Source organism: Neohortaea acidophila (assembly GCF_010093505.1).
Source record: "Neohortaea acidophila strain CBS 113389 unplaced genomic scaffold BDY17scaffold_3, whole genome shotgun sequence".
Taxonomy (NCBI): domain Eukaryota; kingdom Fungi; phylum Ascomycota; class Dothideomycetes; order Mycosphaerellales; family Teratosphaeriaceae; genus Neohortaea; species Neohortaea acidophila.
Window position 1 is genome coordinate 1,745,096 of NW_022985512.1, and position 26,102 is coordinate 1,771,197.

General features: G+C 56.7%; 14 protein-coding genes across 14 annotated transcripts; 7 read left to right on the forward strand and 7 right to left on the reverse strand.

Moving 5' to 3' along the window:
- Nucleotides 1-36: 36 nt before the first annotated feature.
- BDY17DRAFT_109633 (uncharacterized protein) lies at nt 37-2,412 on the forward strand. The gene has a single exon (XM_033729184.1). It carries the CDS (start codon nt 220-222, stop codon nt 2,308-2,310), a length of 2,091 nt encoding a protein of 696 aa, XP_033592223.1. The 5' UTR covers nt 37-219; the 3' UTR covers nt 2,311-2,412.
- Nucleotides 2,413-3,398, reverse strand: BDY17DRAFT_109632 (uncharacterized protein). Its single transcript, XM_033729183.1, has one exon. The coding sequence runs from the start codon at nt 3,143-3,145 to the stop codon at nt 2,516-2,518; it is 630 nt and encodes a 209-aa protein (XP_033592224.1). The 5' UTR covers nt 3,146-3,398; the 3' UTR covers nt 2,413-2,515.
- Nucleotides 3,387-5,432, reverse strand: BDY17DRAFT_294041 (putative general amidase). Its single transcript, XM_033733077.1, has 3 exons — nt 3,782-5,432; nt 3,646-3,730; nt 3,387-3,584 (listed from the first exon to the last, which is right to left on the reverse strand). Exons 1-3 carry the CDS (start codon nt 5,213-5,215, stop codon nt 3,469-3,471), a joined length of 1,635 nt encoding a protein of 544 aa, XP_033592225.1. The 5' UTR covers nt 5,216-5,432; the 3' UTR covers nt 3,387-3,468.
- A 90-nt stretch (nt 5,433-5,522) lies between these two features.
- BDY17DRAFT_263486 (RNA-binding G protein effector of mating response pathway) lies at nt 5,523-10,102 on the forward strand. The gene is made up of 2 exons (XM_033731870.1): nt 5,523-8,776; nt 8,831-10,102. The coding sequence occupies exons 1-2, from the start codon at nt 5,737-5,739 to the stop codon at nt 9,802-9,804; spliced, it is 4,014 nt and encodes a 1,337-aa protein (XP_033592226.1). The 5' UTR covers nt 5,523-5,736; the 3' UTR covers nt 9,805-10,102.
- Nucleotides 10,103-10,138: 36 nt separating this feature from the next.
- Nucleotides 10,139-11,335, forward strand: BDY17DRAFT_294045 (cytochrome b5-like heme/steroid binding domain-containing protein). Its single transcript, XM_033733078.1, has 5 exons — nt 10,139-10,315; nt 10,384-10,404; nt 10,506-10,585; nt 10,714-10,840; nt 10,908-11,335. Exons 1-5 carry the CDS (start codon nt 10,304-10,306, stop codon nt 11,070-11,072), a joined length of 405 nt encoding a protein of 134 aa, XP_033592227.1. The 5' UTR covers nt 10,139-10,303; the 3' UTR covers nt 11,073-11,335.
- Nucleotides 11,336-11,341: 6 nt separating this feature from the next.
- Nucleotides 11,342-12,083, forward strand: BDY17DRAFT_109662 (uncharacterized protein). Its single transcript, XM_033729185.1, has one exon. The coding sequence runs from the start codon at nt 11,442-11,444 to the stop codon at nt 11,910-11,912; it is 471 nt and encodes a 156-aa protein (XP_033592228.1). The 5' UTR covers nt 11,342-11,441; the 3' UTR covers nt 11,913-12,083.
- Nucleotides 12,084-12,253: 170 nt separating this feature from the next.
- On the reverse strand, nt 12,254-14,262 carry BDY17DRAFT_247038 (uncharacterized protein; the record flags this gene model as incomplete). The annotated part of the gene is made up of 3 exons (XM_033730782.1): nt 12,254-12,679; nt 12,854-13,215; nt 13,272-14,262. Coding segments are annotated over 3 exons (1,779 nt in total), but the record flags the coding sequence as incomplete, so codon positions are not given.
- Nucleotides 14,263-14,625: 363 nt separating this feature from the next.
- On the forward strand, nt 14,626-15,064 carry BDY17DRAFT_109805 (uncharacterized protein). Its single transcript, XM_033729186.1, has one exon. It carries the CDS (start codon nt 14,681-14,683, stop codon nt 14,945-14,947), a length of 267 nt encoding a protein of 88 aa, XP_033592230.1. The 5' UTR covers nt 14,626-14,680; the 3' UTR covers nt 14,948-15,064.
- On the reverse strand, nt 14,661-17,613 carry BDY17DRAFT_263496 (kinase-like domain-containing protein). Its single transcript, XM_033731871.1, has 4 exons — nt 17,390-17,613; nt 16,981-17,263; nt 15,232-16,926; nt 14,661-15,171 (listed from the first exon to the last, which is right to left on the reverse strand). Exons 2-4 carry the CDS (start codon nt 17,197-17,199, stop codon nt 15,070-15,072), a joined length of 2,016 nt encoding a protein of 671 aa, XP_033592231.1. The 5' UTR covers nt 17,200-17,263; nt 17,390-17,613; the 3' UTR covers nt 14,661-15,069.
- A 153-nt stretch (nt 17,614-17,766) lies between these two features.
- On the forward strand, nt 17,767-18,081 carry BDY17DRAFT_294051 (uncharacterized protein). Its single transcript, XM_033733079.1, has one exon. The coding sequence runs from the start codon at nt 17,827-17,829 to the stop codon at nt 18,070-18,072; it is 246 nt and encodes an 81-aa protein (XP_033592232.1). The 5' UTR covers nt 17,767-17,826; the 3' UTR covers nt 18,073-18,081.
- Nucleotides 18,082-18,481: 400 nt separating this feature from the next.
- Nucleotides 18,482-20,217, reverse strand: BDY17DRAFT_294052 (uncharacterized protein). The gene has a single exon (XM_033733080.1). It carries the CDS (start codon nt 20,002-20,004, stop codon nt 18,601-18,603), a length of 1,404 nt encoding a protein of 467 aa, XP_033592233.1. The 5' UTR covers nt 20,005-20,217; the 3' UTR covers nt 18,482-18,600.
- Nucleotides 20,218-20,424: 207 nt separating this feature from the next.
- Nucleotides 20,425-22,238, reverse strand: BDY17DRAFT_294053 (kinase-like domain-containing protein). The gene has a single exon (XM_033733081.1). It carries the CDS (start codon nt 21,804-21,806, stop codon nt 20,445-20,447), a length of 1,362 nt encoding a protein of 453 aa, XP_033592234.1. The 5' UTR covers nt 21,807-22,238; the 3' UTR covers nt 20,425-20,444.
- A 1,056-nt stretch (nt 22,239-23,294) lies between these two features.
- On the forward strand, nt 23,295-24,215 carry BDY17DRAFT_322490 (RTA1 like protein-domain-containing protein; the record flags this gene model as incomplete). The annotated part of the gene is made up of 2 exons (XM_033736814.1): nt 23,295-23,463; nt 23,518-24,215. The coding sequence occupies 2 exons, from the start codon at nt 23,295-23,297 to the stop codon at nt 24,213-24,215; spliced, it is 867 nt and encodes a 288-aa protein (XP_033592235.1).
- A 117-nt stretch (nt 24,216-24,332) lies between these two features.
- On the reverse strand, nt 24,333-25,853 carry BDY17DRAFT_109833 (uncharacterized protein). Its single transcript, XM_033729187.1, has 2 exons — nt 25,654-25,853; nt 24,333-25,596 (listed from the first exon to the last, which is right to left on the reverse strand). Exons 1-2 carry the CDS (start codon nt 25,717-25,719, stop codon nt 24,451-24,453), a joined length of 1,212 nt encoding a protein of 403 aa, XP_033592236.1. The 5' UTR covers nt 25,720-25,853; the 3' UTR covers nt 24,333-24,450.
- Between the last annotated feature and the right edge of the window lie 249 nt (nt 25,854-26,102).

The following is a 26,102-nucleotide window of genomic DNA, read 5'->3' on the forward strand; positions in this document are numbered from 1 at the left end:
GACTCCGCCTCCTTGAACTTCCTGCCCTTTTTGTACTCTTCCTCTTCCACCACCTCATCGGATCGCATCAAATGTCTCATGTCAAACGTACGCGAAGTCTGCTCCCTCAACTTGGGAATGAGAGAGCTGCAATGATACGATGGGTTGAGCGCCTACGTTTTGGTGAAGCACTGCCTATCTGAACATCTCCTTCCAGTGACACTTCTCCAATACGGATCAATGATGAGACCTTTGAATGAACATGCGCATTGTAATTGTGTCTCTATTGACGCATACTGTCGCATAAAATGCATTTCCATGCAGGTAACCGACCTAACACGTACATCTCAGAGACACCTTCCACCTCAGCCTCGCTCCTTCCTTCTCAACTCATCACACCCGCCTGATGTCACCTGCCAATTTGCCGCTCAGGTTTGCTTGTCTGCTTGCAACTTTACATCAGCATTCTCTTCGTGTTCATTGTTGTCGAGCTTGCTATTTGGCTCTTTCTTCGCCTTGCACCCAAAACTCCTGTCGCTTCCTACATCTGTTGGGAAGCAGTGTTGCTCGTGTTCGCCCTGTCCGCGTCTTCTGCCTGACATGGACGACACCGATCGTGAAAATCAGCCGCCCAACGCCGCAACACCTCTCACTTTCCCGCCCTTGGACATCAGAGAAACATCGCCCTTGGAGTTTCCGCCGCTTCAAATCGTCCCGGAGTCTGCCCTCCGCTCAACTGTGAACTCAGGCCCAGCGGCAAATGCCCCAGCTCCAACGCGACATGCTCCAACCCCGACCCAAGTTGCGAAACCTCCTGTCGACCAGTCAATGCCCCCGCCACCCCTTCCAGCACATATCCGACAACGCACCGCTCCGAACGAGTTCCGCCCCGGCCCACCTCCCACCAGGAAACCATACCCGCTCAATGATACAGACTTTGTCGCCAACCCATTTGCCCCTCCCCAACCTCCACCTGCTGCGCCCGTCTATGAAGAAGACGAGGTACACGTTGATACGGATGACGGCCAAGACGGCGTTTACTTCGTGAACGCCGATGCACAAAGCTGGGCCGCATCCCTTCCCGAAGAAGACGACCCTGCGGTCCAAGCCGACATACCCTGGCAAGCGGTGCTCGCAGTCCAACGAAACCAGCACGAACAACAACTCGCCGCTCAAGTTGCCGCTGTTGCTGCGACTTCCGCCAACGACACACTGCAAGGGTCCGCACCCGCGTGGCCGGAGATTCCTGACCATCTCGCTCAGTGGAGGGATGATTTGCTAATTCGGAACGTGGTACGACAGATCAAGAGGCGGCTCCAGCGCGGCGCAGAGTTTACTTTCCAGATCAGATTCCCATGGGGTGCCGCTGATGTGACTTGCGCCCACCCATATTGCAGAGCTGCCAGGCGTATCGTTCCGCTTGGTGGGTACTATGTCGAGCTTGGCCGGGACGGTCAGCCGCCGGACTACTACTGTCTCCTCTGCGTGGAAGGTATGTGGAATGGGGAGGGTATGAAAGAACCCCTGCCTGACCCCCAGGTTAACGTGCAGCAAGCTGGACTGGAGCAGGCGACAGCCGTGTTCAATCTGGATGGTGACCTCCCGAACAAGTCCGACCTGGACGAGCCGGCAAGACCACGTCCGCAAATCCGCATACCACAATCCCTCCTCTCTTCCAAACATGCGCCGTCCTACGAGGAGTTACTTGCAGCAGAACAGGAGGAGGAGGAGCGCCCAAGATCAATCACGCCGCGCTACAGCCCCGAAACGCTGCAACCGATGTCCCCAACGCCTCGCTCCGGATCCATCACACCCGTGTATTCCGCACCTACGCCTGGCTCGGAACATGCATCCCCAGAGGGGACAACCGGTGACAGCGAGGCCGAGCGTCCCCCGACTCAATTCCAGCATCTCGCCAAGTTCATGAAAGCCGGAGAATCCCTCAACGACGACGAAAAGGCCGCCTTTGAATTGTGGAAAGCAGTGAGTGTGGAGCAGATCTTCTGGATCGACTTCCACGCAAAATACGCCGCAACGATGTCGCAGTACAACGTGGCTACTGGAGACAGGATCGATTCGCCGGAGGTAACGACCCGTATTGTCTTCACCGCCCGGGAGAGAGCAGAAGTGGAGGTAGCGCCTGCAACGGATGCGAGTGAAGGCGAGGCTGACACAGAGTCCGATGCGCACATGTCGGGGGAGGACGGGAAGCCGCCGGTCATCGTTGAGAGCGTGACTTCGAGTACAGGGGTTGTATTGTCGCGCCAGCAGTGTGAGGGGAGTGATTTGAGCGAAGTGTTGAAGATGTTCCTGGGCGGTCAGCGTGACTGAGTCCGAAAGCCGCATCGAATGTTCCGTTTTGGCAATGCCGGGGTTTGATCGAAGTGTTGGTGGAGCTCGTCTCTCCATTGCAGCACATTGGCATGATTTTCTCGCTCTTCAGGCCGTTTGGCAAAAGCGCACCGCACGCCCGCAGCGTTGAGTCCAAGGCAATGGCTTAAACGACTCCCCACGATAATGAATTCAATGAAACCCATCACAAAGACCCCGCCTCAGCCCTCACCTCCAACTTCCTCGGCTTCTTCTTCTTCTTCTGCCTCACCTCCAACTTCCTCGGTTTCCGCCGCGTCGGCGAAAGCGTCTCCGACCGCCCGTCCGTATCCTGAGTGTACTCGCTAGTCTGCACCGAGCTCGAAGATGCCACGCTGGGTTTACGGGCGGGCGGAGGAATTTCTATCGTCGCTTTGATGTCCACGTAGAGCTGTGTGGTGGGTTTGGAGGCCGATGGCATCCAGGATCGCGAGGCTCGGGTGACTTGCGGGCGTGGTTGCGCGGTGGTGGTAGCTTGTTGCTGCTGTTGGATTGGGACGTGCGATGTTTCGCCCTTTTCCTGGACATCTTTCTCCGTCGGTAGCGATGCTATAGGCTCCGGTACGTCGACTTGTCCCTTCTCCGTCGGTACTTCCCCCTCAACATTCCGCTCAATAAACCGACCTTCCGCTGCACTCACTCCGTAATCGCCATGACGCGGCCATTGAATTGTTTTGCCTTGCAAGAAAGCGGACACTTCCTGATCGAGCGCTAATCTCAGCAGCGCCTCGCGTTCGTCGAGATCGCTCGTCGCTGCTGCTTGTTTCGTGAGGCTTTCGGCTGTGTTCATGATCATTGGACCAGCGGGGTATCGTGCAGTCTGGGATCAGAAGTTGTTTTGGATTCATGCAGGTCCGATATATTTATAGTCTCTAAATCTGTGCGGCCTGTCTTTCGTTTGGTTTTGCTCGTTCAGCTGGGATAAGAAGCTACTGAGGTGGTGGAGAGGACCAAGTGACGCCGGGCCAAGTTTCGTCCAAGTCCTGCCCAGTTTGTACAGACTTTGGCTTGGGAGGAGGAAATATGGGCACGTTGGACGAGGGTATGCACGTAGAAGCGGGTTGTTCGCAGGCAACACTGTTCTTTTCAAATACATTCATATCTACTTGAGGTGTCTAATCAAGACTTCAAAATCTGGTTAATTACACGGCCGGCGGCGACCAGCTCCTCATCATGGTAGTTGCGAGCTACGATCTGCACGGACGTGGGAGCGCCGTGGACGGCTTTTGCGTCGTCTGGTTTAAGAGTGTTAGAGTGGACTAATTGCGATCTTGCGATCGACAGCGAAGAACTTACACGGTGGAACAATGTCTGGCCTAGCAAGCTCGTCGGTGTCGATGCTGCTATCGGCGAATCCCATTGGAATGACGACTCCAGGGTACTAGAAAGTGTCAGCTATGATTGAGTGGTACAGCAAACATGACAGCCTTACCTCCAGCAAGTTAAAGATAGCCGTGTACGGCGGCACGCCATACTCATCATGCGGAAGGGCGGTATGTCCCGCTCCCGGGCAGAGGATGACATCTAACGCATTCTCGACGAAGATCTTGTTCCAAGCGGACTTGTAAACGGCTTTCGCCACGTTGTGGTCGAAAACGTCGTTCACGGTGTAGCCGTCGGGCTTGGGTAGCAGCGAGCCACCGACTTTGAGGACAGAGGGGACGAGAGGTTCCCCGCCCGCCTGGATGTGTCTTATCGCAGTCTTGGTGTTGTCGAACGAGAAGGTGTCGCTGATGAGCTTGTGAGCCTCCGTGATGGATGGCAAAGTGGTCAATGGGACCACTGTCACGCCCGCAGCGGCGAGCTTCTTCGCTGCTGCCTCTAGCGTCCGCACGACCGGAGGCGACACTTTGAAAGTGGGATATTCAATGAAGTATCCGATTCTCAGGCTTGCGGGAGTAGAGTTTGCGACTTCCGCGCGCCAGGGGACAGGGATGGCACTGGCATCTAGATCCCAGGGTTTGGATGCAATCACGTTCTGCACGAGAAACGACAGGTCTTCGTACGAGTTGGCCAGCGGTCCAGCGACTGATGGGAAGCCAGGCGAGCCGCGCCTACTGCAAGCAGCAAAGCCACCGTAAGGGATGCGATGGGCGCTGGGTTTGAAACCGTAGGTACCGCAGCACAAGGCTGGGATGCGGATGGAGCCTCCTATATCAGTCCCGATGCCTAGGATGGAGCCGCGCAGTGCAACCAAAGCCCCCTCGCCGCCGCTGCTGCCTCCGGCTGTCAAGCTGAGTCTGTGAGGGTTGAGTGTTCTTCCAAAGACGTTGTTGTCAGAGTCGGCAGTCATCATGGTCTGTGGGATGTTCGTCTTGCAGTACAGGATAGCTCCCAGGTGCAGCAAGATGTCCACTAGTGGTGAATTCTGATCTGCCACCGGGTGGTCCAAGAACGAAATGAGGCCTAGAGTGCTCGGCACACCCTTGTAGTTCATCATGTCCTTTATACTGATCGGGACGCCATGCAGAGGTCCTACAGGCCTCTTGTGCTCGGCGAGGAAATCGTCCAGATATCGACCTCGCTTCAGAGCATCTTCGAAAAAGGTTTCAGTCAGGCAGTTGGTGAGCTGCTGGGCAATCGCAGCTCTTTTGCAGAAGGCCAGTGCCACTGCCGAAGCCGTGATTTGGCCGGACTGCACTGCTCTTCCCAAAGCCACTGCAGAATATCGTTCGGTGATTTCGATTTCCGCGGGAGAAAGAATGCCGCATTTGGATGGGATTTCGACGACCGAGACGTCTGATTTCTCGTTGCCCGTCAGATATTCAGGCGCTAGGCGCCATTCTTGGGGAATCTTTGCCGCTTCTGCTGCTCGTTTGATGGCAGCTTTGGCCTTCCAGGGAGCTTCTGCCGTTCCGTTGTCCATTTCGATGCGATTGTCGACCTGGAGCCGGTCAATATCGTCAATGAAATGTGAAAAGAAGTTGCGGACAATCACGTTGATCTATGAAACGATGTAAGCAGTCTTGCACCATCGCTTGGCCAAGACCGACCTCGGTTCAGACATGGACGTCTCATCGTTCGTAACTGAGAGCCATCCAGTGCAACCTGACCCCAGTCCTGCACGTGGACCGACAGGGGTCAGTGCATTAGAGTTTGAGGTGCCGACACAGGCGGCGGTCAATTTGAGTAGGCGGATGCGGCCCGATATTCTGACCTCACACCTTTCTACCACTTCGTGTCCACTTTCCGCCTTGTCCTGCACACTCCCTCGTCTGTCGCTTCGTCCGGACTTGTCCTTTTGTCGTTGCACTTGGTATGGCGGCGCGGTAATTGCCTCCATCGCCCCTAATCACCCGAGAACCACTTTCCCACTCCACCCCACACTCGATTTCCCCATCTTCCCCTCCCTTGGACTGGGCTGGTTCAATACCATACCACGTTAACATGGCTTCTGCATCCTCTGCGAACGGCAGCGCTTCTGCTCCGGATGGATTGTCCGCCGCAGAGAGATTGATGAAACAACATGCGGCCGGGGAAGCAGACTCGCACAATGTCAGTCTGGAAGAGGTGCCTGATGAGGAATTCACCATGCATCCCCCTCCCTCGACTCTCGCCGCCGCTCCTGTCAACCCCGAGTCCGCCGAACTCCCTGCCGAGCCCACCTTCTCCTCGAAAGCGGCTGGAAAGCAGCCTGTGCGCGAACAACCCCAAGCTGCGCCTCCGAAACCCGCCCTCGACACTTCCGAGGATGCCTTCCCTGCCCTCGGCCCGCCCAAGCCGCAGGTCCGCGGCGCCGCACCCTCCCCATGGTCCAAAAAGCCGGCGTCTGTTGGCAAGGCCACCAACGGTGCTACGCATGGCTTGACGAACGGCAGCGCAGCCTCGTCCACCTTCAATTCGCAAACCTCTTCGCCGCCTTCCGGCATCCCAACTCCGAGTACCACCACCGCCTCCACTCGTGGTCCAGCTCCGCAGATGTCTATTCCCGGTCGCTACAGCGAACAGATTCAACTGCATCCGTCGATGATGACGCCGAGGAACCAGTTGAAGAAGCCGGTCACCGACATCCTCCGCGACATCAACAAGCGCTCGAAAGCGAATGTGGAGATGAAGGCCGGCCCGGGAGGCGTGGTAGTCTTTGAAGGCACTGGGCCCGTCGACGCCGTTCGCGTGGCCTTGAAAGAGGTGGCGACACAACTTTGCTCGAAACAAAACTTGTCAGTGCCCGTCCCGGCGTCAGTGCGAGGCAAAATCGTGGGCAAGCAAGGCGCCACAATCCAAGCCATCTCCAAAAAGACGGGAGCACGCATTAACGTGTCAAAGCAAGAAGCGGCAGAGATTTTGGAAGACGACGACATGGACAGTATCATCGATGTCACCATCGAAGGTGATCCTTTCGCCGTCCAAATGGCGAAGCAAGATATCGAGAAGATCGTGGCAGAACACACATCGTCCGTGAACGCCCGCCTGAAGCACATCCCCGCCGAGTACTACCCCTTCCTGGCCGGTCCGAACAATGCGCAAGTGAAAGCCCTTCAACAAAGTCGAGACCTCAAGATGAATATTCCTCACTACCAACACTGGAGAAACGAAGCGCCGCCTCAAACACCCGCCAGCCGTGCACCAGTGCAATTCTCGCCACAAGCAAACCTGCCTATCCATCTCTCGGGTGACCGCAAAGCCGTCGCCGAGGCAAAAGCGGAGATTGATCGTCAGGTTGCGGAATTGGAACGCCAGCTCACCCTCGAGCAAATGGCAATTGAGCGTGGACGTCACCAATTCATCGTCGGCGACCTGGGCACGTCTCTGAATGATTTCATGGCGGAGACTGGTTGTTCTGTGATCCTCCCTCCCGAGGGTGACGACTCGGAAACCCTTACCGTTGTGGGCCCACCGGATCGCATCGAAGAGGGCATGAACAAGATCATGGACCTCGCATCAAGCATGTCAATGGCCAGCGCAGACATTGGGCGACTACATGCGAACGCGCCACGAGGAGCGCAAGCCCATGCGAGTGACATCACCAGATACCTGCAGCAGCGTCAGGCAATTGAGCAACTGGAGCGCATGCACAATGCTAGAATTGTTCCCGACAGCGCTGGCGCATGGCAAATTTACGCTCGCGACGGCAAGAACGCGATGAAGGCACGCTCCGATGTAATGAATCTCATCAGCGGCCATCCTCCCACTCGATTCCAACCCGTCGAAGTCGATCCATTCTATCATCAGCACCTCCGGGAGCGAGCCGCCAGCAGCATCCGTGAACAACACGGAGTTCACGTCATTGTGCCCGATGAAGGGGACGATGCACCAGTGCTCCTCGTATTTGAAGACACCACTCCTGCAGCGGACTATGACTTCCCTCGTCGTCAGCCTTCGGCGCAGGAGGTTCAAGCTTTCGAGCAAGCGCTGCAGCAGGCTCAGCAAGAGATTCTCAACTTGATGATCGGTCGCGAGGATATTGTCTCTCGTGACGTTGAGGCTCCCGTCAAATATCACGACAAGATCCGAAGACACGTCGATCGCCACCATGATGCCCTTGCCGAAGGTTCCATCCCGTTACAAGTCTTGTACGGTGGCCCTCGGGAAGCACAACAGAGAAGGACTCCGGCCCCCAGCGTCAACCTTCGCGGTCCTCAGAGCGATGTCGACCTCCTCATGCAAAGCTTGCTGGCTTTTATCGAACAGGAGAAGGTGGATGAGCTGGAACGAGGCTTCGTGCTCAGTTTCGATTATCCTCAAAAATACGCGAACCACTTGATTGGCAAGAAGGGCGAGAACATCAACCGCCTACGCGAAGAATTCGATGTCGAAATTCAAGTCAACGACGGCAAGTGTGAAATCAAGGGCCCAGAAGCCAAAGCGAATGCCTGCAAGAAGCATATCGTCGACATGCTCAAGAAGCTCGAGGACGAGACTACCCACCACCTCAACATTCCGGCGCAGTACCATCGAGACCTGATTGGGCCTCAGGGCACGCAAGTCAATCGTCTGCAGGAGCGCTACAATGTTCGTGTGAACTTCCCCAGGACCCGGCAGAATGCAGATGACGCCGCTTCGGAGGCTGGCGAGTCTGTCGCGGGCCGCCGCAATGACCAACAGCCCAACGAGGTCGTCATCAAGGGACCGAGCAAAGGTGCCGACGGATGTCGCGAGGAGCTGTTGAGCTTGTTCCAGTATGTGAAGGATAACTCCTTCACCGCTACCGTGTCTGTTGCGCAAAGTCAGCTGCCTTCGTTGATTGGCTCTGGTGGCAAAGAGATGGAGTCCATGCGTCTGGAGACTGGAGCGCAGATTGATGTGCCCGGTGCGAGAGATGCGGGGGCTGCTGATTCTCGCGCGGAGATTCGCATCAAGGGGTCCAAGAAGGCGGTGGAGGAAGCGAAGAAACTCATCGAGGAGAAGGCAAAGGTGTTTGACAATACTGTCACTCGCCAACTTGAGGTTGATCGCCGGCACCATCGATTGATTATTGGTCCTGGAGGTGAGTTGATTCTTGCGTGAGACTTTTATGGTGTACATTCTGACATGTCAATAGGCACGACCCTGCGAAACATCATCAATCAAGCTGGAGGACCTGAAGACGTACGGCTGCACAACCGCATGGTCAGATTCCCTCGAGCAGACGCGGAAGGCAACACGGTGCGGATAGAAGGGCAACGAACCGTCGTCGACCAGATCTGCACCGCCATCGAGGCGCTGGTCGCTCAGCACGAGTCGCAAACCAACGATGTTGTTGAGGTGAAGCCTGAAAAGCATCGCCTCCTGATTGGCCGCGGAGGCGAAATCCGCAGGCAACTCGAGCAGCAGTTCAATGTCTCCATCAACGTCCCGCGCCAGAATGAGAGCGGACCACAGCGCTCACAAGTGCGCATCGCCGGGCAGCCAGGCGATGTGGAGAAGGCCAAAGCACACGTGCTCGAATTGACGAAGGAGGTCGAAGGCGAGACTGTGCAGGTACCGCGTCGCTTCCATCAAAGCATTGCAGACAACGGGCAATTCTTCCGCCGACTACGAAACGACCACAAAGTCACCGTGGACCACGCGGGACAGAAGCCGCCAGGGAAAGCTTCAGCCCCTACGCCGAGTCGAGCTACTGGTGCAGGCACCGCAATGCCGCTAATCACCGACGACCAAACCGCAAATCTCGATCAGCATTCATGGGAAACGCACGACCTCCACGCCTCTACGGAAGAAGGCGACATCCCCTGGGTGCTCGCCGGTCCCAACCCGGAATCCATCTCCGCCGCTCGTGCACGTCTCGAGAAAGCGCTGGAAGAGGCTCGTGCCCACGATACCGTGGGCTTCCTGATCTTGCCTGATCCCCGTACCTACCGTCACGTCATCGGACAGGGCGGCAGCGAGATCAATCGCATTCGCAAGCAGACGGGCACGAAGATCCAGGTGCCGCGGGATCAGAGCAAGGGGGAGGCGATTGAGATTGTTGGGGAGAAGAGTGGGGTTGAGGCTGCGAGGGAGTTGATTTTGGAGGTTGTGGGGAAGAATGCGTAGGTGGCCTTTATGACTACAGGAGGTGGGAAGGGTCGAGTTGTTCACAGATTGGGTTTGTCGTTGTCGTGGAGAGGCAGGCTGTGGTGGTGTGGATTGGGAGATTTCCCTCTTATTTCGAGGAAAGTGTGGTATTTTCGTAGCAGATCAAAAGCATTTTCAACAGCCTCGGACCACCCTCCGCCTGGTCAGCGTCGATGTTCAGCCTCAGCTACCGCGCATGCATTCCGTCGTTGTAAGTGGACCGTGCAGCGAAGGGGGGCCAGGGTCTGCGTGCACGGGCCGTTGCGTTCCCAACCCCGGCTTCACTTTCTGCTTTACATATTGCCGGCCTGCGATTTGCTCCCTCGTTTACTCACTTCACTTCCTCCTCGACCGCATTTGCGTCTGCTCTCTCACTTGCTCTCCACCTACTCTTGGCGAACTACAGCTCCAAAGCGCGGAAGAAGCGGTTAAAACAAGCATAGACGAGCTACGGGCAGGGCCGGTCAATACACACACAATGTCGAAGGAAGTAAGATTCGTGCGGGACCTATGTCGAGGAAGAGAAGCAGACGGCTGACGTACATTGCAACCATACAGCTCTCCTACTCCGATGTTTCGGTATGCAAGCACCGTGCTCCTGGCCGTCGCCACCCCCCTCAGGCCACACGCATGGGCAACAGGCGGAATGACATTGAAGGCTGATTGCGCGGGTGGAATAGGAACACACCAGCAAGAAGGACCTGTACATGGTCATTCATGACAAGATCTACGATGCCTCGAGCTTTGTGGACGAGCATCCGTACGCCCCTCTTCTCCTGCCGCTTCCGCCGTCCCCCTCACCCGACTCTTTTTCAACGCTTCCGCCACCCCACACCCACAGCTCCATACGCATTTGTTCCACACATGCTGATAGCGAGATACACACAGCGGCGGTGAAGAAGTCATGCTCGACGTAGCAGGCCAAGACGCCACCGAAGCCTTCGAAGACGTCGGACACAGCGACGAGGCGCGCGAAATCCTCAACGGCCTGCTAATCGGCACGCTGCAGCGAAAGGTACACGAGCCACTTCCCCCTTCTGCCCCACCACTTCAGCCCACTGACGTCTCATCTTGTGGTGCAGGACGGCGACCCCAAGCCCAACGTCGGCGGCGGCAGCCTCGCCTCCAGCGCACCCAAGCCGGGCGCCGTGCAGTCGCAGGGAATGGGCATGACGCTGTACGCGGTGCTGTTGGTTGGAGGCGCGCTGGCGTTTTTCGCCTACCAGTACTTGAATGCTAAGGCTTAGGGGGCTGCTACTACTGGATTGGATGAGGCGGTTCTGGACGAGGTGTAGGGGTAGAGCAGTAGATGGGCGGGGCAGGGAGGATGTACAGGAGAGGGGCAAAAGTGGAGGAGGGTGTATAGCTCTGTTGACGCATAGCAGGAAGCAGCAAGAAGCAAGAAGCAAGAATGAAGAAAAGAAGCATAGACGAAGCGCTACACAATCCTTCCGCTCCTCCACCATCACGATCGTCGCTCCAACAAACACCCCGCCCGCACCCCCTCCCCACCAAATCAATTCTCGTGTGTTCGGTCTTAGGTCAATTTCACGGGTGAATGCCAGCCTGTAGAACAGCAATCAAAACTATATGGTGGATCGACGAGAAAGGGCGGTATGGATGCCGAGCAGAAAAGTGAATGTCATGCCTCTCGTTCTGTTTGCCTGCCGTGTAACTCATGCTACTCCCAGCCTTCACTCGCCCCCCCTTCATCGATGTGCTCCCATGACAATCATCCATCCAATTCGAACCCACTCGCATCACCCCGGCACTCTGCCCCTTCCCGTCGCAGTCGTCCCACACGCCTCCGTCCGCGGCACATGGCGATAAACGACCACAGAGTACTCCGGATCCAGTCCGTCTCGTCGCCTCACGTCCTCGCGCCGACACATCAGACAAATGGTGTCGTCGCGGAGCTGCCCGACCCACCGCTTGCCGCTGCAACCCGTGGTTTCGCGGTAGGTTTTGCAGTGTCGGAAGAGGTCGGGCGGCCATTCGCGAGAAGGGCAGCCGCAGGCGAGGGTGAAGTGTCTGTAGAGGCACATGGCTGGTTTGGTTTGGTTTTGATTAGGTTTCGAAAGGAATGAGGTGAGGATTGCGTTGCGCGTTGGTGAGGGTAGAGGAGTTGATGGAGGATGAAGGGGTAGCTGGAGGGAGCTGGAATATATAGACTGGCAACCGTCAAGGTAGTAGTGAATGAGGGAGCATGAAGGGCAGCACGGAAACCTGATCTTCTTCGTTCATGCGTAAACGCATTCCATACGAACAGCATCGAAGGTATACGGTGAATGATGCCAAAGGAATGGGCGGCGCAAATCCCTTCGTAAAAGTGAACATCATTCATCTCTGTCTGCCTGTTTGCTACCTTCGCCAGCGTAGCACATCGGCAGTGTAACTCACGCCAAGTCCAGGTTCCACTCGAGTCCACTCATCGATAGAAGCTCCCCGGATCCTCTCCACCGCCTACGGAGCCTCCACTTGGCAGTCTCTGCTGTTGCGGCTGATACGCCTGGTAGCCTGGAGCCATGGCCGCTTGCGGAGGAGGCGGCTGTTGCTGCTGTTGTTGTGCTTCCCAGCCTTGTGGAGGTTGAGTGAGCCCAGGCTGTGAAGCATACATCGGACCCGAAGTCGACTCAAAGCTATGCGTTCGCTGGCGCGAAGGCAATCCCTCGCGATCATCTCGTTGCGAGTACGGAGCCTGCTGCTGTTGCTGCTGCGGCGCGTAGACGTCGTAGTTCTGCAGACTATGCCGATTCTCCACGGGCGATTCGTAGCCGCCCGTTGCCAGCTCCTGTGGATTCCCGCTGTTGAGCGTGTGGATGCTGTTGGGCCGGATTTGGCCTTGGAAGTTTTGCTGTTGAGGGTTGGAGTAGGGGTCGCTGGGTGGGAGGACGGATGAGGAGGACATGGAGGGGGGCGCTTGCGGGCTGGGCTTGCGGCGGATTTCTTGTTGCTGTTGCGGTGGAGGTCCGCTTTGGAGACCACCTGGGATGAAGTGGAAAGGTGCGGGGCCGTTGGGGGGCTGCACTGCTGGTGGACCGTCAGATTGAGGGTATGGGCTTGTGAAGCCCGGTTGAGGACCGGGTGGTTCGGAAGGTGCGGGCGAATAGAAGCGCTGCACGTCTTGCTGGGGTGGGAGGTGTTGGGGTTGCTGTGGGTATTGATGTTGAGGTGGGTAGGCGCTGGCGGATGGCGGGCCTTGTTGATAACCCGCTGGAGGAAGCTGTTGCGGCGCGGCGTAGGGAGGCTGTTGCTGCGGCGGGTACATGGGCTGGCGCATTCGAAGGGGAGATTGCTGGTGGTATTGCGGCTGGGACATGGAGGCTTCCAGGAGCGCTTCGTAGTCTCTGCGGGCTTTGATGAACTTTTCGTTCAGCTGAGTAAAGTCGTCTGCGGTTCAATGTTAGCTTGGTGTGATGAAGAAGATGAGACAAAGCGACACCTACCCTTCTTCTGCGAATACTTTCCAATCAGCTCAATCAGCTTTGGCCGGATGCTCAGCGTTCGTTGGTAGAGTTCGCCAATTTCTTCCTCTTCCCTCTCCCCTCTCCGCGCGCCGCCACGCTCGCCTCCTACGCTCAACAATGCCAGTAGCCGCTCCACATTCTTGATCTCCCCAAACACTTCCCCTTCCATCTGTGCGTCCCGTTCGAGTTCCTCTTTCGTCGGATCTTGCAGCTTCTCCACGTAGTTCAGCGGGAAGATGCCCGACTGCCCACGCAGACTGCCCCTCCACCAATCCTTGTAGACTGACTCGAGCACGGCAATGATATCATTCTTTCGAAACGCCAGCTCTCCCGGCTCCGAAGGCGTAAAGTCATACAGCGCCCGCACGCGACTCACTGTCGCCGCCGTCGTTCCATGCTGACTCTGTGGCGCAGCAGAAGTCGTCTGTGCGGAATCCGAGCCCTCGCTCTTATCCTTGCCCCCATCTTTCTGCTGCCCATCCTTGATACTCAACGCCAGCGCCATCTGCAACTCATCCTCCTCCTTCCGCCTATCATCCGCACTAATCTCCGCCTTGACCGGTTTACTCGGCGGCATCAAACCGGGCTGCTCCCTCCTCAACTTCTGATACGCCTGCTCCATGATGCCAAAATCCGGCTTGCGGCCAAACTCCTCCGTCCACACGCCCATGCGCTCCAGCACCTTCTGCTTCACCTGGGCATGCGTATTGCGCTCGCCGGCCAGGCGCAGCAGGGCGTCGGTGAAGGCTTTGGACGCGAGTTCGCGGTGGATGCTGGCGCCGCAGTTTTGCGAGAGGGCGTTGGCGAGCTCGAGGGTGTAGAGTTGGACGTTGGCGTTGCGGTGGGCGAGGCGCTTGATGATGCTTGCGATGGCGTTGGAGGGGCCGGAGGGCGAGGCGGACACGCGGTCGACGACGTCGAGGATGTACTCCCAATTCTCGCTGGTGAGGTTCTCGTCCGTACTCCGGACTGTGCGCTGTGGTCAGTCGATCCGCGGACACCGCAAGGCTGCAGCATAGGGGATGGAGAGGGAAGGAGGGGTGCAACTCACCAATCGCCTCGTCCATGGGGTTGGACTGTGCTCCTCGGAACATGGTGAAGATGCAGCGGGTCTCGGTGAGAGCCTCTGTGTGATATGTACCTGTTCCTGCGTTCAAAAGAAGTCTAAGGCAGCTTCAAAGAATTCCGGGGTGGTGTGTTGAAGCTCGTTCATCATAGCGCCCGCCACTCCGCGTCATGCTGCGCCACGGGTAAAGTTGCCTTAGGGTTCGACAACAGCCTCAGGCACGTCCGCAACATCCTCAGGCATAAGGTCCCTCCCGTTTGAGCAACGTGATATGCATCAGTTACAGAAAGCGTGAACAAGATCATCAACAACCATCTGGTACATGTACCTGCTACGTCCTAGCAATGACCCCCAGCTCACTCCACATCCCTCCTTCTCCAGGCCGTGCATGCGACAGGTGTATAGTCCAAGAAAGCCCTCCATCGCCATCCATCGCCAGCCTGATACGCCGAAAAAGACTCCTCTGCTCGCGATTCCCCTTTCTCGTTGCTCAACTCCTTCCTTTGTGTGCGTGTGTGTTCGTTACATCGAGTGTATAGTATTCCAAGAACATGTAGACTTTTCCCAAAAGCAAAACGAAAAGGGGTGACGGTGGGTAGTGCGCCAGGGCAAGCGAGCAAGGAAAAAGTGAGCGCGACAATCGTGTGTCATCATCAAAATCAGAATCTAGTGGCCGCCTCAAAACTCCGGCGGCATAAAGTCGTGTGCTCCCTAACTGGCTTTGTTCTTCTTCTCCTCCGCTCGGGCAATGCGCGCCGACTTGACCAGGGGCGCGAGGTGGATGAGGTCGCACGCGAGCTGGATAAAGTCGTGCTGCGAGAGTCAAAGGTTAGCGATGTGTGCCATCCGTGCAATAAGACGAAATGAACATACCCTCAGAAGCTGCTCCCCACTCCCCCTCTTCTCCGGATCCACGACCAAGCACCAATCCAAAAACGAAGCAAACGTCCCGCTCAAATTCTCCTTCTCTTTAATCGTCGGCGTCCCATTCGTCGCAATCAAATACAGCGCCCGCAAAGGCGACTCGGTCAAATACGGCGGCTCGCCCTCGATCATCTCAATAGCCATGATGCCCAGACTCCAGATGTCAATCTTCTGCCCGTACTCCTTGCGCGTCACCACCTCCGGCGCCATCCAGTACGGCGTGCCGACCATGGTGGTGCGCTTCGTGTGGGCCTCGTTGATCTGCGCGCAGAAGCCAAAGTCCGTCAGTTTGATATTGCCCTCGAGGTTGAGGAGGATGTTGTCGGATTTGATGTCGCGATGGATGACGCCCTTGGAGTGCAGGAAGACGAGGCCTTGCAGCGTTTCCCGACACACGGCGGCGATTTGCGGCTCGCTCATCATGTTGAACGTCACCACATCGGTCAGGCTGCCGCCTTCCATGTACTCCATCACCACCCACAGGTCGCCTTTGACGAGGAAGCTGTCCATGAAGTTAACCACGTTGCGATGTCGGCTGTCTTTCATCACGAGGATTTCGTTGATGATGAGATCCTTCTTCGGCTGCTGCTCCAGATTCATCTGCTTGATCGCAACACATCGGTTGGTGCCGACTTCAAACGCAGTGTACACTCCTCCCGAGGCACCCTGGCCAATCTTGACTAGGTTGCGGTACTTCTTCGTGGGGTCGGAAGTATTGCATATCGTCTGCAGCCTGCCGATAATCTCCGCGTTGGTCACGGACTGTCGTGGTCGTTGTCTAAGTCTGGGTTGCGCTGCGACTTTAGGATCAACCGTGTTCGTATGGTGGGCCGCCTTCTCGGAGGAGTTCGGCGCATGTTGGTGAGGCTGGCGGAGGCCTTGCTGCCGGTGGGTTTGTTGCTGTTCGTATGCCTGCTGCTTGAGTGCTTGTTGGGCGACTTTCATCGCTTGCTCCTGCTGGAGTTGGTACTGTTCTTGTGGGTCGATGGGCGGCGCTGGCGACAGAGCGGGGTGACCGGCGTTATTGCCGGTATTGGATCGACTTCGACTCGGGGCAGGCTGGTTATCGTAAGGTACATCTGGCACCAATGTTTGGTTGTATCTACTCGGTTGCAGATCTTCCTCCGGCGCTCGAGGTGGATCTCTTTGAGGACTCGGTACAGGCGGAGGTACTCGTTGAGGGGTCGCGCCCGCCGAAGATGCTTGCGGAGGTTTCGGAGCTGGTCGAAGAGGCATCAAAGTGCCATTTGAAGAAGGACCAGAGGGCGATCTGAGGCCAAGGCCGAGGCCGAGACCTTGAGGCTGACCACCCGGTATTGGTGGAGCGGCTCGTGGATTCTCGAAGCTTTCTCCTTCATTCTTTGGGAACCGCGGACTCGCTGGAGGACTCATAAAGGCATTCCCATATACACTCGATGCAAGGTTCGGTGAAAGTCCGCCGGGTTGTGGTGATGGACTCGGATTGTAGAGGTGGTCATCGGGACGCGCATGATCGAATTTGTGATACGTGGACTCGTTAGTCGGTTGCTCGAGGTTCTCATTGAAAAATGTCACGACTTCGTAGAGGGCTTGCGGGTTCTTTTGCTGTTCTTGTAGAGAGATTCCATTGGCCTGTAGAGTTTGCTGCCACTCCTTCGGTAGCCCCTGGGACGGTCAGTCATCAGCATGGATAACACATATGTACTCTTTCCAACTTACAGTGAATTCCCCCGTCTCTTGGTCATATCCCACATGCGTCACATGCACGGGATTCTCCGGCGCAGAGATGGTCGGCTTGCGCGGGGTGCCCACCAGATTATTCACAAAACTCGAAAAGCCCGACTTCTTCCTCAGCTTACCCTCTTTGGCCTCGTCGCTTAGTCTCTGCCGCGGACTTCGCATGCCCAGGTCGGCGCGGGGTTGAGGGATATCGTCCATTTGCCTGCCCGTGGCCGCGAGGCTTTGAGATAAAGCGATGTTGGGATTGGCGAAGCCGACGCGGCTGTCTGAGTAGGCGTGTTGCAGAGGAGGTGGGGAGCGCGGGTGTTCTACGTCAAATTGCCGTCGGCGAAGGAGTGGAGAGGTAGGAGGGGAATTTGCTGGTATTGAGATCTGGGGTGATCTGGACGGTGTTGAGCTTTGAGGAGGGTCGGATGGTGGGAGCTCTCGAGGAGGGTTGAACGATGGTGAGGTCGGAGGCGGGACCGATGGCGATGAGCTTTGTAGCAGAGGCGGAGATCTGGCCGATGACTCGGGGTGATAAGTGAGGGCGTCAAGGTTGGAGAGAATAGCAGCAGAGTCGAAGCGCTGACCCAGCAGCTCAAAGCTCGGCTCCTTTCGAATCGAATACTGCGGGCTGAGGAAGGCAGAAGACGCAGGCGGGAAATCGGAGGCGTCGAGATTGCGCGAATTGATGTGGTCAATGGAGCCGGCCGCGGGACTGGGCGAGGTGGGGCTGCGGTGATGCGAGAAGGACGGGTGGTGCAACGGCGGCGGCGGCTGCGCGCCGGGGTTGGAGGGGGCGCGGGTGCGTAGGGGCGCGGAGGGGGTGCGGCGCAGCGCGGGATGCTGCAACGGGTGTTTGTGAAGCTTGTTCCTCTGACTGTTGTCGTTCTGGACGGGGCTTTGCATGGCCGGGAATCGAGAGACGCGGTGGGTGGAAGCCGGGCAAGGACCGCCAGACTGCTCGCCCGCGCGTTGCACTCGACGCGAAGACGGAGCAGCTGCCTTGAAACGAGGCCGGGGAAAGGATGGGGAGGGGTAAGATGTTTGGATGATGCGTGGGGAGCGAGTGTGGCCCGGTCGCGATAGGGCGAGGTGCGGTGCAAGTGACGTTTCACACCTCTCGCATCGGGCGTCGACGCGCACGTTCCCCCACGCCCGCCAGCGGCAGGCTCCCGCGCGTGTCTGCCTCAGTCACTAAAACACCCGGCTTGCGTGCTTTGGAGGGCAATCAATGCTGTATCAGTCTTGGTTCCGACACCGTTTGGCGAGGCATTGAATGATGCTTACATCCACAGTTCGGTTCGAGATGGATGTGAGTAAGGACGTCCTACTCGCTCCTGCCCTCAAGTACATCTAGACCAGGACCTTCCTTGCTGGGCATTTGTCGAAACACATCACACCCGACAAACACTTGCATCCCGCATTTATGACAGATCAGACGGAATCCCCGCCTTGCCTTGTGCGCCCGGCGGTATCATCTCCGCCCCTTGTGCAATTCGAAACGTCCTCTGTCATTCGTGATACCATGATTACCTACAATGCCGTGGTGTATCTAACCCAATACAGCCCACCAACGCCCTCGCTGAAACGCAATCAGTCAAATAATGTAAAGACTCATCGCCAGAACGAAGTCTTCTTCTTCAAGAACCCCGTCCGGCCTGGCGCGCCGTTCCCCACGTTTCCATTTCCCCCAGACATCATTACATTACTCGTGCTCGCAGACGGCTGAACATACAGTCCATTCGAGCCGACAGGCGGGCCCGGCGGTCCCATATACTGCGGATGCGAATAGCCATGTCCGTTTGGGTGTGGCCGCTGCGGTGGACCAGATGCATGCTGCGGAATAGGTTGCACGCCGTACAATTTCCGCAGGCGTTCCGTCTCCTTGTCAATCTCGGCCTGCTTCCGCCGCGCCGCCTTTTCCTCTTCCTCCACCATCTTCTGCAGCCGTTTGCGCTCCGCCTCGTCCCGCTTCTCTTGCTCTCGCCGGCGTCTCAGTACCGCTGCTTTCTCCTGTTCTGCTTGCGCCTTGAGTCGTGCAGTCTCCGCATCCAGTTCCCATTGCGCTCGTGCGTCCGGGAAGGGCGGGAGATTGGAAGGATGTGCGTTTGTCGGTGTTGTTTGCAGTCGAGGCAATACGGCGTGCTTCCCTCCGAGTGCAACAGGAGCAGCAGCTACAGAACTGACTGCAACTTGCGGATTGCTGACTTTCCTCCCGCTCCCATTCGCCATAGCAGCTGGAATAGCAGCTTCGGAAATGTTGAACAACTCGCGCGTCTGCTCCTTCGAACTGAAATAAAGGTCTTTGATCACCGCCGCCGTCAGGAGCAGCACAACCTCCAACCCCTTCGGATCTTCCATCTCCACGCGCGTCAAATTTGGCTCATACATCGTGAGCTCCTTCATCCCCCTCCACAGCGCAATCGAAATATCCGGGTCCTTGCGGCTATTCTTCTTCTTCGTATCAGTGCTCTTGCCCGTCATGAAACATGTCAAATCCTTATTCAACCGGCTGTCCTTGCGCCACTCGAAGTTAATGCGCGGCGTGATTTCGAGCGATGCTGGATCCGACCTGCCCTTGTCGAGCGACGAGGCTGACGGCGTGCGAAACACGTCCTGCGGCATGCTGAACTCGTAGTAATCTTGTCCGCCCCATTTGCTGCTCTTCACCTCCACCTTGATCTGCTGGTCGGGGTTGTACAGTTGCACGGTAAACTCGCTGGGTAGCACAGGTTGCGGAGGAGGAGGCACGCCACCGACACTTTCGGCTTGCGTCGCTTTCGTCCATTCGGGGCGGGCGAGCACTTCGCCGAAGAGGATTTCGGGGTTGTAGGCATCGAAGAGGGCGGCGGCGTAGCAGTTTTTGTGCGCTGGCGAGGGCGAGGCGGGATCGGCGCGTTCGAGGTGGTAGGCGGGCTCGGGCTCGGAGCCGTGGTGGGTGAGGTAGTATTCGTTGTGGTGTTTCGTGCCCGTTATGGAGGGTTTGAGGAAGAAGGTGGGGAGGTTCTCGTCCAGCATGGTGAAGACAGAGAGGATAGGAAATCGAGCAGGTACTTGGGAGGTGGCGTTGTCGATCTTTCACATCATTCGTTTGTGAAAGTCTAGCGTGCGGCGGATCTCATGGGACTTCACAAGTCACGAGTGAGAGGTCACGCGGGGTATGAGCTGCAATGTACATTTCGCTAGGGCGAGGGGCGCAACAGCAGGCAGCCGTGATTATAAAGGTTGACAGGAAGAAGGCTTTGCAGGCCGCGTGGGAGGCTGTGTCTGTCATGTTTCATCTTTCCCCGGAACCCGACTAGCCGGACTGGGTGCCTGCCCGATCCGGAAACAAGGCTTCCGGACAATGGAATGCGAATCGCCCGCCCCATCTCGATATTCAGCACCCTAGCTATATTTTGTGACTTAAGATATGCAACACAGCCTTCCAGATCCTACTCTCTCCCGTGGCTGCACGCTCACCACCCCCTATACCGCTTCTCCAATTCCGCCTGCCGAACTCGGAGCATAGCCTCCGCATCATGCAAACTATCCACCGCCCGGCCTCTGTTCCGCGGATCTTCATCCAGCAATGCCTCCACCAACATCCTCAGACTCGGCGCATAATGAGCCGGCAAGGCCCGCGTAATCGTCGCGGTGCCTGAGTATCGCCTCAGCAGCCTGAGACGGTCGTCGGGGCACAGATCCGTGTAGTACTCCGGCAGAGCCCCGTCAATGTCTCCCTGGCACGCTTTTTCGAGAAGGATGTCCCAGATCGAGCGGCCGCTCATCATCTCCACCATCACCGCGCCTATGGACCATAGATCGCTCGCGGGGCCGGGGGTGTTTCCTACGGCGTCGAGATGCTCCCTGCAGGTGCTGTCGCATCCTTTGGGGAAGCATTGGAGCAGAATCTCGGGCGCATCGTAGGCGGTCTGATCGTCGAAGCATTGGATAAGATGGGCGAAGGCTTGGCTGCGGTGCTCCAGCTCGTTTGCATCCATGTCCTCCGGTTCGACGACTCGGGCAAGCATCACCGCCCGACTGTAATTGCCTAGCTTAGCCCCTTCTCCATCTGTGGCGCCTGCCGTCCTCAAACTTGTGTAGAAGATGTTGGAAGGCGTGATGGTGTTGTGGATGATTGGCTGCCAGCCGGGAGGCGGTGTCTCATCCCGCGAGCGACAGCCTGTGTGCAAGAAGTGAACAGCGCGGAGGAGGGAGATGAATGTGTTCCAGACGAATCGCTCGGGTTGGGGTTGCCAGGGTCCGCTCGACAATCGAGTACTGTCTAGGATGTTCTGCAGGGTGGCCAAGTGCTGCTCGCCCCCGGAGCGTACAAGTGGTGCTAGATTCGGATGCTGGAGACGTGCGTTTAGACTCCGTGGAAGCCTCGGCCCTTGCAATCTCTCGCTCGGCGAGTCGCCCATCGTCGTTGACTCGGGAATGTCGTCGATGGTCGATAGAGAATGGGAGAGAGATGGTGCTGGCGAAGGAGGCTCTTGTCTTGCCAATGACGGAGGGGTCGGTGTAGTGATGACACGCAGAACAGGGCGTTCGCCTGTCGGAGTATTTGAGCGTTCAGGCCTGTCAGCAGTCGGCGTTGGTCTATCACCGTCCTGGGGCAGGGAGTCCGATTGCGAGGCTGTCGAGGTACAAGTAATCCAGTCGTCCGAGTTCTCTGACCCGGATGGGAGCGGAGATGCGTTGCCTTGCGCTTCAGTGGCCTGCGGTCCTCCCTCGGGCGTCTCCTGTTGCTCTGTGTCCTCAAAATCCTGCTCAGCGAAGCTGGAAGTACTCGCACTCGGCGAGGAAGACATGGAAGGGACTCGAAAGATAGCCATGATTCGAGTGTTTCACTGAAGTCTGGTTGGACATGTTATCCGAGCGCGAGGTATACAACTGTGGGTATTGGGCAGTAGACAAAGACATTCGGCGCACAAAGAGGTCGCACCGCTTCCGGCGAGCAAGAAACGAGTACATCGTCGAACTGGATGCATGAAAGCTGCACATTGTGCAAGATGTTGTCTTTGAGATCGCATGTTGAGTGAAAAGAGACGCGTTCACTACTTGCCGTGTTCATTGTCACTGCTGGAGGTCGCGGCTCACCCGTCCTATCCCCAACAAATTGGCTCTGAAGAGCAGGGGTGGATCTGCAAGGTTCATCACAGGATCGGGCGAGTGACACCCAATGAGCAACATGTGCAACTCATAGTCAGGATCCATCGGACGCGAAATCTTATGGTGGTGGAGTGGGAGTGGAGTGACAAAAGTGGAAGGAACGCGCTTTGATTCGGCTTCGTCGTCTCGGCCAGATGAACTGCACTGCATCAGATTAAGAAGATGCAAAAGGGCTTGCATAGCTTTGCGAGTATTCTCTGCCAATCAGAGGGACGCATGGATCCGTGCATCTAGGCCTTTGGCGGAGTGCGGCCTTGGACGGCAATCAGAGCCGGTCGAGTGAGTGAAACGCAATTAAAGGCGGAGGGGAGGCGATTCGGAGGGAACTCCGAATTCGCGTATAGCTCCACGTCTCATTCTCCCGGGATCGAGTTAAAACTCAGCGACTCGGTGTCGACTTCTACCTTGACCAATGGGGAATTGATTGCCGTTCCAAACATGTCTCGATTCACTCTTCTGTGTCTCGGCGAACCCACCTAAGGTCCATCCACGCGGTCGGTAAGTCTCGTACGGAAGCAGACCAAGGCCTGGTAAGTTGCTGTGGAATGCGTTGTAGACGATTCGAGGGCCGAGCGGAAGTACTCCAGATCTAGATCAGTGCGCTGCGGACAGAACTGGAGCTCATCTTCACATGATCCGTACAGCATGCTATCGCCCAATCGTCACATCTCCTGCCAAACCCCCAAGTCTCAAAAGTCATTGGCTAAACCGTTGGATGCCGCTGTCTTTAGCGGTGGACCTGGGATGTGGCTAGCAGTCGAATGTGGATGCGAGGGTCGTTTGTCACATCTGCTAGCAACATCGAGTAGGCTGGAAGTCAGTCGAGGAGTTATGTCCGGCGGCGAGTGCCGCGAGGAGGAGGAGATTTGCCGGTTTGACTCGGGGCGGTTGCCTGGCAAATCTGAGGAAGTCCTCCCGAAAGCGCGTATTCACCTCTCCCAGAGAAGTCGATCTAGTCGAACATATCCCCAGCAAAAACTGGCATTGGCATTTCCTCCTGGACTCCCGTTTTCCGTATTTATACTCGCTGTGTCGCCGTTCAAGATGCATTCTTCAAACCGTACAACAGAACAGTCGCTTTTGCCCTCGTCACTCGATCGAGCTCGTCAACGAACTCGCTCATCAAGCTGCGACACCTTGCCTGAATCAACATGCCTACTCTCGAGACACACAACGGCTACGCCCTTTGGCACTACATCCCCTCGATAGCGGCAGCCATCATCTTCGCCATCCTCTTCTTCGCCGTTACTTCGTACAACGTCTTCCGAATGATCAAGAGTCGCGCTTGGTTTTGCATTCCTCTCTGCATTGGCGGTCTTTGTAAGGAGTATCGAGACAAGTCGTTAAGTAGAACGAAGAGCTGACAATGTCCAGTCGAGATCATTGGGTACTGCGGCCGAGCGTCAGCATACGATAGAACCGGCCAACTCCTCCCCTACATCATCCAAAGCATCTTCATCCTCCTCGGACCGATCTTGATGGCTGCGACCGTCTACATGGTGTCGGGCCGCATCATCACCCGCACAAACGGTGAACCGCATTCTTTCGTGCCAGCACGCTGGCTCACGCGAATCTTCGTCGGTTCCGACGTCTTCTCCTTCCTCGTCCAGTCGTCCGGCGCAGGCTTGATGGTGCAATCGAGCAGCACGAACATGGGCCGGATCCTGATTGTCGCCGGATTGGTTCTGCAAGTGGTTGGATTCGGCATCTTTGTGACCACGGGGGCTCTGTTCTATGTCCGTATGCGCAAAGTGCCCACCCGAGCCTCTGTCGAGTACGGCTGTTGGGAGAGGGTCATGAGAGTCAGCGGCGCCATGAGCATTCTTCTGCTCATCCGATTCATCTTTCGCGTGGTGGAGTACGCAATGGGCAATGACGGGTACCCGCTACACCACGAGTGGACGCTTTACGTCTTTGACGCCGTGCTGATCTTTTCGGCGATGGTGCTGTTTGGCGTCTATCATCCTGGGCGAATTCGGAAGACGATCGATGAAACGTCGCAAGAGGAGCTTGTCGTGCGCTATGGTGAAGCCTTTGACAACAAGAGTCAGCGAGGGCGTTTGGAAGGGTAGTTGCCGCTGGGATCTCTATAAGAAGTGGTCAGGTCGAGATTGGGAGCATCATTTCCAGATTTGCAGGCGTTCGATAGACAGGTTTCTTTAGACTTTAAAACATCCCAATACTGTTCGAAGGTTGCCTTGATGGAGCCTCTCCGTAATCACATCTGGCCTGGGAGCACTCCATAGTCCTTTCGATGCTTGCTGCAATGACTGCTGAGCAGACGAGAGGAGCCTGGACCAGCTTGATCTAGTCAGTATGCTGCACCTGCGACATGGGAAAACGCAACGTTTCATCCCATCGCTTTCCCAAGTATCGGCAGATCGATTCGACCAAACGTTTGCCTCCGGAGCCAAACATCCACAGGTTGCGATGCCGATGGATCAAGACGCCGTAGTTTGCAAGAATCACCAATGCTTCTGGTCGCCTCGCGGTCAGATCGTCTACGAAGGTTTGGGTCAACATGGTCGGCCATGCAAACACCGAGTCCGGCAGATCGATGACGTGGCTGGACATGCAGATATCCAGCTTGCGTGCCATCGAGCGGTACTCCTCCTTACTTTCTGCGTCCAGGCGACTTGCATCGATCATGGCGGCCAGAGGAAGCAAATCACCAGACAATTCGTGTCTTTCCGGATCCCCGGCTGCCTTTTGGAAGCGAGTCAAAGTTTCGCGGAAGCTGCTGGATCCTCGAAGGGCGTCGGAGTTGATGAGAACGTCCCATTGCGACCCAATGACGGTTTTCACGCCGAGTTGCATCTTCAAGAATTCCACCAGGCCTTCGACCAGCGTGTCGAAACTGGGGTCTGTTTGGAGGAGGCTCCTGGCAAGGACGTGCTTGCCGATGATGCTGGAGAAGATAAAGGCTGCACGGAGCTTGTCACCTTCGAAGCTGTGCGAGGCATTGAACAGCTGTAATGCGGTGGATTGCAGACCGGTGGCTTGAACGTCCCATACGTGCTTCTCCTCTGCATAGAGGGCACTGAGATGGAGGGCGGAGAAGGCTAAGAGGCCGTGGAGTAGGAATGGGCAAGCGAGAGCGGAGTTGAGGGTCTCGTCCAGGACGTCTCGCAGGAGGATCTCGTTGAAAAGCTTCCCCGAGGCCGCATGGGAGAAGAGACGCATGTGTAGCAGGTTGACTTGGAAATTTTCGTAATCTTGGCTGAACGGAGTGGGAGACACAGCAATTGATAAGTCGGCATTGACACGGGTGGATTTCGTGATGGGCATGCGCTGTACCTCGCCATCAGAGACAGTTGGTGTTGAAGCACTTGTTGGTCCATTTGGTGCAATTGGTCTGCGGCTTGGTACATCTGATTGACTGTGCGATCCCGTGTAGTGACATTCCTGTGAAGCAACTTCACACTGAACACAGCCCGGGCGCCGTTCATCGCACTAAAGCTACCTCAGTTCATTCGACAGTGTTTGGGGATGACTGATGGAGGGACCAACCTTCATGTGACGTCGCTTGCACGGGATGCACCCATTTCTGGACTTTTTGTGCGTTCGTCTATGCATGGCTGGCCTCCGTGCAATAACGAGGTCTTGCGGCCCGCATGGTCCTCTGGCGCCTTCACGGTTCGCTCACTCCGAGCAAGGAGGCCTGATTGACTTGCCTACTTCCGAGCGATGATGTGATGTCTCGTATCCAGGCCGACTTCGTGGCAGTGCGCGATCGAAATAGCGCAATGCTTCTCGCGAACAAGGCTAGCAGAGGCGTGTGCGTGTCCTGACTTGACCGCCAATGGCAGTTGTGACGAGGTGGCGTACCTGGAAAAGCTGCAGCCTACGCGATTAGACGGGATCGATGTAACGGTGAAGCAGGACAGTCATGATCACGCGGCTGCACTAGTAGGCAGTAGAGGGCGGTTGGTTTGGTAACGTGCGGGCGCTGCCTGGTT

What these genes read in the sequence shown, in the direction of transcription:
- BDY17DRAFT_109633 (XM_033729184.1), top strand. Translation starts at nt 220, where the DNA reads ATGATGAGACCTTTGAATGAACATGCGCATTGTAATTGTGTCTCTATT.
- BDY17DRAFT_109632 (XM_033729183.1), bottom strand. Translation starts at nt 3,145, where the DNA reads ATGATCATGAACACAGCCGAAAGCCTCACGAAACAAGCAGCAGCGACG.
- BDY17DRAFT_294041 (XM_033733077.1), bottom strand. Translation starts at nt 5,215, where the DNA reads ATGGACAACGGAACGGCAGAAGCTCCCTGGAAGGCCAAAGCTGCCATC. An exon ending in CTATCTTTAACTTGCTGGAG is followed by an intron (nt 3,731 to 3,781) that starts GTAAGGCTGTCA and finishes GACACTTTCTAG; the next exon opens with TACCCTGGAGTCGTCATTCC. An exon ending in GCCAGACATTGTTCCACCGT is followed by an intron (nt 3,585 to 3,645) that starts GTAAGTTCTTCG and finishes CTCTTAAACCAG; the next exon opens with ACGACGCAAAAGCCGTCCAC.
- BDY17DRAFT_263486 (XM_033731870.1), top strand. Translation starts at nt 5,737, where the DNA reads ATGGCTTCTGCATCCTCTGCGAACGGCAGCGCTTCTGCTCCGGATGGA. An exon ending in ATTGATTATTGGTCCTGGAG is followed by an intron (nt 8,777 to 8,830) that starts GTGAGTTGATTC and finishes ACATGTCAATAG; the next exon opens with GCACGACCCTGCGAAACATC.
- BDY17DRAFT_294045 (XM_033733078.1), top strand. An exon ending in TCTCCTACTCCGATGTTTCG is followed by an intron (nt 10,405 to 10,505) that starts GTATGCAAGCAC and finishes CGGGTGGAATAG; the next exon opens with GAACACACCAGCAAGAAGGA. An exon ending in AGCTTTGTGGACGAGCATCC is followed by an intron (nt 10,586 to 10,713) that starts GTACGCCCCTCT and finishes AGATACACACAG; the next exon opens with CGGCGGTGAAGAAGTCATGC.
- BDY17DRAFT_109662 (XM_033729185.1), top strand. Translation starts at nt 11,442, where the DNA reads ATGGATGCCGAGCAGAAAAGTGAATGTCATGCCTCTCGTTCTGTTTGC.
- BDY17DRAFT_109805 (XM_033729186.1), top strand. Translation starts at nt 14,681, where the DNA reads ATGTACCTGCTACGTCCTAGCAATGACCCCCAGCTCACTCCACATCCC.
- BDY17DRAFT_263496 (XM_033731871.1), bottom strand. Translation starts at nt 17,199, where the DNA reads ATGGACGATATCCCTCAACCCCGCGCCGACCTGGGCATGCGAAGTCCG. An exon ending in AAGAGACGGGGGAATTCACT is followed by an intron (nt 16,927 to 16,980) that starts GTAAGTTGGAAA and finishes TGACCGTCCCAG; the next exon opens with GGGCTACCGAAGGAGTGGCA. An exon ending in GTGGGGAGCAGCTTCTGAGG is followed by an intron (nt 15,172 to 15,231) that starts GTATGTTCATTT and finishes TGACTCTCGCAG; the next exon opens with CACGACTTTATCCAGCTCGC.
- BDY17DRAFT_294051 (XM_033733079.1), top strand. Translation starts at nt 17,827, where the DNA reads ATGCTGCAACGGGTGTTTGTGAAGCTTGTTCCTCTGACTGTTGTCGTT.
- BDY17DRAFT_294052 (XM_033733080.1), bottom strand. Translation starts at nt 20,004, where the DNA reads ATGCTGGACGAGAACCTCCCCACCTTCTTCCTCAAACCCTCCATAACG.
- BDY17DRAFT_294053 (XM_033733081.1), bottom strand. Translation starts at nt 21,806, where the DNA reads ATGGCTATCTTTCGAGTCCCTTCCATGTCTTCCTCGCCGAGTGCGAGT.
- BDY17DRAFT_109833 (XM_033729187.1), bottom strand. Translation starts at nt 25,719, where the DNA reads ATGCATAGACGAACGCACAAAAAGTCCAGAAATGGGTGCATCCCGTGC. An exon ending in GCAAGCGACGTCACATGAAG is followed by an intron (nt 25,597 to 25,653) that starts GTTGGTCCCTCC and finishes AGGTAGCTTTAG; the next exon opens with TGCGATGAACGGCGCCCGGG.